The sequence below is a fragment of the Spinacia oleracea genome, chromosome 2 (assembly GCF_020520425.1).
Source record: "Spinacia oleracea cultivar Varoflay chromosome 2, BTI_SOV_V1, whole genome shotgun sequence".
NCBI lineage: Eukaryota > Viridiplantae > Streptophyta > Magnoliopsida > Caryophyllales > Amaranthaceae > Spinacia > Spinacia oleracea.
This window is the reverse complement of record NC_079488.1, coordinates 76,205,978-76,214,507: the sequence shown is the minus strand read 5'-3', so window position 1 is coordinate 76,214,507 and position 8,530 is coordinate 76,205,978. Positions and strand designations below refer to the sequence as shown.

At 34.6% G+C, this 8,530-nt stretch overlaps 1 protein-coding gene across 3 annotated transcripts; it reads left to right on the top strand.

Moving 5' to 3' along the window:
* The first annotated feature begins 1,579 nt into the window (after nucleotides 1-1,579).
* LOC110800861 (E3 ubiquitin-protein ligase At1g63170) lies at nucleotides 1,580-5,687 on the top strand. 3 transcript variants are annotated; one of them, XM_022006187.2, is made up of 5 exons: nucleotides 1,580-1,738; nucleotides 2,894-3,707; nucleotides 4,156-4,281; nucleotides 4,363-4,648; nucleotides 4,919-5,687. In XM_022006187.2, exons 2-5 carry the CDS (start codon nucleotides 3,040-3,042, stop codon nucleotides 5,108-5,110), a joined length of 1,272 nt encoding a protein of 423 aa, XP_021861879.1. In that variant the 5' UTR covers nucleotides 1,580-1,738; nucleotides 2,894-3,039; the 3' UTR covers nucleotides 5,111-5,687. The 3 variants fall into 3 exon arrangements, with proteins under 3 accessions (XP_021861879.1, XP_056693036.1, XP_056693037.1); XM_056837058.1 differs by having other exon boundaries at nucleotides 1,582-1,738; nucleotides 2,875-3,707; XM_056837059.1 differs by lacking the exon at nucleotides 1,580-1,738 and adding an exon at nucleotides 2,200-2,548.
* The last annotated feature ends 2,843 nt before the right edge of the window (nucleotides 5,688-8,530 follow it).

The window sequence follows — 8,530 nt, the reverse complement described above, 5'->3', positions numbered from 1 at the left end:
ATTCCATACTAATTAAAAATATGTTTTTTTCTTAAAAAAACAATAAAAAGTCACTAATTAACGTCTACGTTCCCAAATAAATGTCTATTACTTGATGAGTTAATTTAAATTTACGAGACATATCACAAAAATTTGAAGGACAATACACTTAAAAGTCACCACTCTTATGTCTTAAGTCATAAAAAAACTACAAGTGATACATTTGACAATTAGATGATATGACGTAGAACGATACAATTTGTTCTATTCAATTATTTACTTTAACGCGTACGATTTGAATTTATAAGAAACTTATTTCATATCTTTACTCATTGAGCGATTTCCTTCAATATTGTTTAAAGAACGTCAAATTCCCAAAATGCGCCACTTTTTAACTTAATTCCCACCATACCGTCCACGTCAGCATTAAAACCGGTCTTTTTTTTTTTAACGAAGCGACACTAAACCGCTATCTCAGGTAGCGGTTGACTTAAGTAAACCGCTATCTGAGATAGCGGTTTATAATCACGTACTATTTATAAATGGTAAAAAAAAAAAAACCGCATTAGCTAGGGGTCGAACCCACGACCTTCTACTTAGGAAACAAATGCTCTATCCACTAAGCTACAAACACTAATGTTTGATAAGGTAAAATTGGAAATGTTTATAATTAATATTAATAAATGGTTAAAAAGAAATAAACACATTAAGGTAGGATTTGAACCCACGACCTCCTGCATAGAAATAACCCACTCTATCCATTGAGCTACAGACACAATTGATGTCACAAAAGGTTACTTCTAAATTATATTTCTATTTAAACTGTAATTCATGTTAAAAATAATTTACAAGTAAGTAAACCGCCATCTGAGATAACGGTTATGTTTTAATGCAAACCGCTATCTGAGATAGCGGTTTATAACATTGAACCGCCATCTGAGATGGCGGTTTGCTTTAAAACGAAACCGCTATCTCATATGGCGGTTCAATGCTGAACCGGAAAAAAAAAATTACTTCTTTTTCTCCCTTGCTTACGTGGACGGTATGGTCGGAAATAACTTAAAAAGTAACGTATTTAGGGAATTATTGAATCTTTAAGCAATATTGAAGGAAATCGCTCTTACTCATTTCATTATGTGTAAGATGATCATTTGTAACACAAAATGATTAAATGAAAGGAATCACGTGCAAGAAAAAAATGATTAATATACCAATTAAGGGAAGTTTAGCCTTCAAGGCAAAGATTTGTATTGACAATAGAAGAAGTCTTTAAAATTTTTTAAAAAAGGATTACGAAGTATTAATAGCTACTCGTGTAATTTTTTAATTTTTAATATATTAATTAATTAATTAAAATTAATTAAAAGATTAGTATACGAGTTTCAATTATTGGGCCGACAAGAAGTCTTTTAAATTTAAGAAAAGGATTACGGAGTATTTTATGTTATTTTAGTAGTGATAAAAAAAAAAGTTAAAATGTTAATTAAATCTCTCAAAGAAAGCAAAGACAAAAATCCCTAAAAAGAAAAAAAAGCAGAGACAAAAAAAAAATAGAAAAAAAAAGGATATTAAAATAAGATAAAATAAAAATACACTGGTTGATATTTGACGCTTTCTCTCTCCTCCATTTTTTTTCTCTCTCCTCTCGTCTCTATCTTTCTGTGTCCAAAAGTTGGTGGAAGGACGAACAGACAAACCGAAGAAAACTTGCGCACCAAACGTTCAATTTTTTTCAGACCAATTTTTGATCGAAATTTTTGTAAGTTTTTATTATTTGTTTACAAAATCCCTAAATTTCTGGCGAAATTCTTCCCTAGTTCAAATAATAATTTGAAGATTGTGCTGATATTTCCAAACCTGCGGTGGATTTTCAGCTGAAATAGCGATATATTAATCAAATATTGTCGATTTTATGGTTAATTTGATAATGTTGATGCAAATTTTTGGACAAGAGCTGTTGAGCTCTGTATTATAAGGGTTAATTAGGGTTTTGGTATATTGTACTCCTTTTGTAAGTTGCGGAAATCTATTCTTATGTGTTTGATTCAATTTGTTCTTATGGAAATGTTTAATAAGTTTCGAATTCCAATTATTTTTCTTTGATTTAGTTGAATTTTTATCAAGCTTGAGCTGAAAATTTTAATAATCTTGTTTCATTTATTTTTATTTATTTTTATTTTATCCCAATTATTGCTTATTTTAAGCGTGTTGGGATAATTTTGGTTGGAATTTTTCGCCTACAATGAGTAATTGCGAAGAAGAAATGTGTTGCTTGATCATTCCAATAACTTATCATATGAAAAATGGTCTATTCTTTGCCTCCTTATGAGGTGGAAGTATTCTTACTTCTTACATTTAGGTGACCTTTTTTTGTAGTTATGGGTTGAACATGTGCTTCCCCTGTTGGTTTAAAATTGCACGATGAGGACCGAAGAGGTTGTTTTCCCTGCCTGGGGCTTCGAACATTGGGATTTTTAGTTTCTGTTGTAGAAGATATATGTTCAATTTTTGGTTGATTTTGCGCAATGGGGATGCGTTGGTGTTATTCTTTGTCGCCAAGACATACGAAGTATGTCTCTTGTTGGAAATTTAAGTTTAATATGATGTATATTCTTCCTCCAGGCAATATGTGAGATTGTGACGAGTTTAGTGATGACTGTTCTGTTTTTACTTGATTGTCCAATGTTGAATTTTAATAGCTAGTTAGACTTGTGAAAACCGTGTTTTGCTTTTGTATAGGTAAAAAGAAGAACAGGGATGTTACTATCCCCGAACTTTCTGTTTTATGCTTTAATTTTTATTCTGTCTTGCCTACTTGATTAAATGTACCCTTTCTCCACCGGTTTCTTTTGTATTTTGTCATAATCTAAAAGGTCTACAACTGAAGTTTTATAGTTCTGTCGTGGTTTTGCAGCTTCACCTTGAATAAAGTCTCATTTTCCTACAAAGTCATGCTGCATTTCAGTTGGGAAAATGTGGTGAAGATGCTGCAGTATTGCCCAGTCTGGTGAACCACCATTCTGTATTAGTCTTTTTCTTTTTCTCAATAATTGGAAGATAATGGCTGTTTCATCCGAGGAGCCAATGCGAGAGAGCCAGACTGACCATTTCCCCTTGCTTATGGAGGGGCATAATAACCAAGGGAATGAAGTACACGTTATTGACATAGAAAGAGGAGGTGAAGCCTCCTCTTCAGGTGCATCTGATTTAGAGTTTTCGCATGGTGGTAATCCTAATACTGATCACAGGGAAGCAAGTGGGATGCAAGTACCTCCTCCATCATTACCTCCGCCTAGACGCACAGTTTCTAGGAGCCCGCCATTTGTAAGGAGAAGTGAGGGAATTGGCCGTCGGAATTGGAGTCCTTTCAATTCTGGCTTTTGGATATTCATTGAGCTAGTATTTACATTGTGTCAGATTATAGCATCCATGACTGTCCTGTGTTTGTCAAGACATGAACATCCTCAAGCCCCATTGTTTGCTTGGGTTGTTGGGTACACAGCTGGATGTTTTGCGAGCCTTCCTGTACTGTATTGGCGGTTCCTTAATCGTAACCAAGGGGCTGAACGTGGTGCACTTCAAGGGAGTCAGGCATCTCCTCGTGCCAATTCAGCATCAGCTCCAAATTCTTACGTAACTATATCTTTAAGTCAGTCATTAGAACAAGATCATCATAATGCACCTGGAACTACGTATGAAAGTCAAACCATGGGAATTGCAACTTCCAGGTACCAACTTATAGATGATATATGCCCTTTTTTCAAAGTTATCTTTTTCATTAAGATCATAGAGCAAGTGTTTGCCTGTATCTAACTATCTATGAAAAGCTTACTGAGTGTATCAGGGATGTGCAATGAATGAGGAGTACATGATGTGGAGTCGTGGAGAGGCTTCCACATTAATTACTGCTCATTTTGAACGTGGCTTTTCCACACCATTCTTGCACATTTTTATTTGCAGTATTAAAACATTAGTGAATCTTAGATCCTGTATATATGGATAGGATATACTTCATCAGTGTGCTTCTTCTCCCACCTATATCTTTATTTCTTCCCCTGTTAGTTCTATCGGGAAAACATCACCCATGTTTTTCTTTTTCTCTTTGTTTATTTTACTACTTGTATGAATCTAATATGCTTGTGCTGAAGTATTTCCTTATCTCTATTTCTTTTGCAGGATTGATTTTATAATGGACCACTTCAAAATGGCATTGGATTGCTTCTTTGCTATTTGGTTTGTTGTGGGTAATGTTTGGATCTTTGGAGGACACGCTTCTGCCGCCGAGGCTCCTAATTTGTATAGGTATGTACATTGGTCCTGGACAGAAAGTTTCAAGTTCCTTGTTGCTTGTACTGTAGCTGATTAACTTGTGGATTCTTACAGGTTATGCATCGTTTATCTTACATTGAGCTGCATAGCATATGCCATGCCTTTCATATTGTGTGCAATGATATGCTGCTGCTTGCCTTGCATAATCTCAGTCCTTGGAATCCGTGAGGATCTAAACCAAGTTCGAGGAGCTACTGAAGAATGCATTAATGCTCTGCCGACCTATAGATTCAAGTCAAAGAAAGATGAAGGCGATAGTACAGAACAAACTGATTATAACGAAGGCGGAATAGTAGCTGCAGGAACAGAGAAGGAGCGCACCATCTCTGGGGAAGATGCGGTAGGTCCTAGGATCTTAATCTTTTATGTTTTGTTTAGGAGTATGTGACTTGAATTCTATTGCTCTGCAACTTTTTTGCCCCATGTTGTGCAAAATCTACCTTAGCTAGCTGATATAATATACTCCGTATGTAGGAAACTAAACTCCGTGAACAAATCCCTGTTTGTCTTCTATTTTACGGGATGTGTTTCTCGTGGATCTACATTCTCCTGTAGACTATGCACTTCATTCTTCTGTGACAGAAACTGATCTATGTTTTCATCTTCACAGGTATGTTGTATTTGCTTGGCGAGTTATATGGATAATGATGAGCTGAGGGAACTGCCTTGTACTCATTTTTTCCATGCAGAGTGTGTAGATAAATGGCTAAAAATCAATGCTACTTGTCCGCTCTGTAAATATGAGATTGGTGAAAGAGAAGAGACGCCACCAACACCAGAAAACGCCGCCCGACAAACATGATATATAGAAAGCCTTGTTATATACCATCTGTACATTCTGCAGAAACGGATCAGGATCAGGTCAGTGAAACCAGAGTTTTTTGTCCTTTGGTTTCTAATTTCATGGTGGAACTTTGACAGTAAACTTCTCTCCTGAAAACACAAGTTAAACGTAGATGAAAAGTGGGTTTCATTTCCAGTGATCCTCTTGATTTTTTATTTTTTTTGAAGATAAATTTAACCTTTCTTTTTCTTTTAAATCGCGCCTTAGATTGTGTAGGAATGAATGTACAGTTGAAATCATCCAAGATTATGTAAGATGCTTGTACAGATGGTACCTAAATAGGCCACAAAATTGAAGGTGTCCCGATCTATACGGATGAGAAGTACATTGTATAATGTGATTTGTAGTTTCAATATGTAGTAGCAGAAGATGAAACGAAGTTTTTGTTACCCAATGACAGCCTCTATTTATCAAACTGGCGTTTATGGTGTAAAATTATTTACTCTGGGAGGATTGTTATTGTTGTAAAATGGTTCTTACCATAAAAATGTTGTGAAATGGTAAGTTAGGAATTCATGACCAAATTTAATGCGTCTGTTAGTGTTAGCTTGTTGTAGTATAATTAGCATTTTCATTCTTTGATATCATAAATTCATAACAGTTCCAAGAGATGTTTACATCAGAGGAATGAGCTTTGATTTCTATAATTTTTACGCTTTGAATTCTTGAAATGCAGCATTCTTGACGATATTCCAATCTTATTAACTTACTGTATTGAAGACAGAAAAGCTCGTTCTGTACTTCTTATGTGTTATACCCTGTTTCGAATCTAACCTTGTGAGCTCTTTTTTGTTTCTAGTTTTCCGTTTCTTATAAACTAAAAACCAAAATATGAAAATCACAAAAAACAGTTTCCAGTTTTTTTTTTGTCAGTTTAAACAGATTGTTATTGACTACTTTGTAGTTCATGATTCAATCTGAAGCACACGACTTTCAAAATAAAAAAACTGGAAACTGACAGTGAAATCGAAAGAGCCACAATATTTTTTTGCAGACGTAACTTGTTTGTTGACATATCGATGAAGTGAACACATTAAGGATTTTTTCTTGTTTCTGGATGATGTAAATTATTGAAATTAAGGTCCAGAAAATAAGAGAAGTTGAGCAGAAAACAGCCATAATTTAACTGAAAGCCCTGTCTACAAACAATAATTAATCAGATTGGATTGAATGATGTAACCATGTAACATAATTCAGCAGTTGTTTAACAACAAGATACCGCACGATCTGCGACTAACTTACAGCTCAAAATTTTGCAGAGAAAGTGTCTAGGTTTAAAAAAAGTAACATCCTCTAAGTGCTGCCAAAAAAAGAAACACCCCTCTAAAAGCCTAAAATGAAAGCATATATATTATATATAGTAGGCTGACAAATTATGCAGCTGGTGCAAAATCATAACTTCCATCATCATCGTCATCATCTGCTTCAAGCCGTACTTTTGGAGCATAACAACATTCACAGCCTTTGTCCGTGCAAGCTTCGAAAGCATATCTTTTCGAGTTCTTCAAATCTGTAGTTGACATGATTGACATTTTAATTTTATGCAAAAAAAGGGAATGAGAGAGTTCAAGAAATGTTGACAGTAATGGTTATGGGGTTGAAATGATGTAAGTTGATGATTAAGAGGTGGGCATGAGAGCTGCTTATATAGATAATGGATGGTAAGGGAAAAAAATATTAGAGAGCATCCATGGAGGATGCACACAGGCAGACGCCACACGCCATATTCCACATGACACAAACATGTATTCTTCCAACACTCTCTTAACACACTCGACGAGATATTCATTACACTATCCTAATAGTGTTTTCCTCTTAACTATCCCTGGCCTTAAACGTATTAATAAAAATACTCCCTAATAAATGCATCAAGTTTGACTGACACATTTGCCAATGCACAACTTTCACAACTAATATCTCTAATTGTCTATTATTAAAAGTGATCGGAAGTTGATATTATGAAAATTTCCATTGTGACTGGTCCAACTAACATATTTACATATTATATGAGTTTTCCTATGCAAATTTACCAATGTACGTATTGTTGATGAAGCAAACTAGATTTAGCTTTTGGTTATGAAAGGAAAGACTGTACGTCTCCAAGAGTTATGAGTTTTCCTAAGGGCATGACGTACTTTTGGCCTTGTGTTAGTTGCCTAGCTGCTATACCAGGAAATAGGGATTAGGGAGTGATTTTTCCATTTTTAAACAGTTTCTCCAAGTGATTTACTAAAAACAATGAATTTTTATTTTCTGATTACTGACTAAACAAATCAGAAATGTCACTTTACTTTACTTTGTTTGTAATGTTGGAAGTCTGAAATGTCACTTTATATGCTGAGGCACAAGACTACATGTGAAAATGGCAAGTGATTCTCATTTGAAATGTGCACATGCCAAATTCTCAGCCTATGTGGAATCGCGCAGTCTAACCACATAAGCACTCAATAGACAGCTCAGTAACACGTAGGACTGGATTCAGCCATGTCAGCAGTGACCTTTGGCATAAATCAAAACTTAGTCCTGATGCAACAGAGAAAATATAGGGTCATTATTCATTATTCATTATTCATTAATCATTATATCTAAAAGTAGAAAAGATAAGGGAATTATTCTCCATTTGTCAAGTGTGCTGAAGCTGCTTTTGAACAAGCATTATTTCTTGGTCTTAGTTTGTTTCAAAATACTGTCTTTTCTTGATTACAGTATATATCTTGAAACAAAACAATGTTATATATCATTTTATCTTTTGTAATAAATTTGAGAAGGATAGCATTGTACATTTGTACAGATGAAGATAGCTTGCACTGCATGGAAAAAGGATTAATTTCTGCGCTAATTAACCTTCTTAAGGTGCGTTGTATTCACCTGAATTTCACTTATTTTTGAACGTATCAGAACTTATCTTTCCTGAAATAAGTTGAAATAAGGTTAACAGAACGAACCTTAACTTCATGAAAACTTTCTCAAATCATAACCATGCATCAACATTTGAGTCGTACCAATTAGTGTAATTAGTTTACAGAACAGAATCTGCAAAATATGGTCTGATAGAGATACTTTGTCAACAATCAGACAACAAGGTACCTGTTGTCCAAGTACTCCAAGTTGAAAAAGCCTAGACATCCGGCCTGTTTGGTAGCCGATGATGGTAATGAATTTTTTGTAACAAAAATGTCTCATGCCAATATACATGGTGATATAATTTCATCTCTAAACCATATTTTATTCAAGACATTTCCATTACCACTCAAAACAGCCTCTGATCATTAGCATAAACATTGTCATGGGACTTGAAATAACAATTTTAATTTATTTCCCCTTTTCTCAAAGAGAATGGAAAATCCCAGAAAAATGAAGTGATAAAAAACAAAGATC

Excerpts from the sequence above, each read along its gene's own strand:
- LOC110800861 (XM_022006187.2), top strand. The coding sequence starts at position 3,040 with ATGGCTGTTTCATCCGAGGAGCCAATGCGAGAGAGCCAGACTGACCAT. Across the intron at positions 3,708-4,155 it reads ATGGGAATTGCAACTTCCAG|GATTGATTTTATAATGGACC; the intron begins GTACCAACTTAT and ends TTTCTTTTGCAG. Across the intron at positions 4,649-4,918 it reads CCATCTCTGGGGAAGATGCG|GTATGTTGTATTTGCTTGGC; the intron begins GTAGGTCCTAGG and ends TCATCTTCACAG.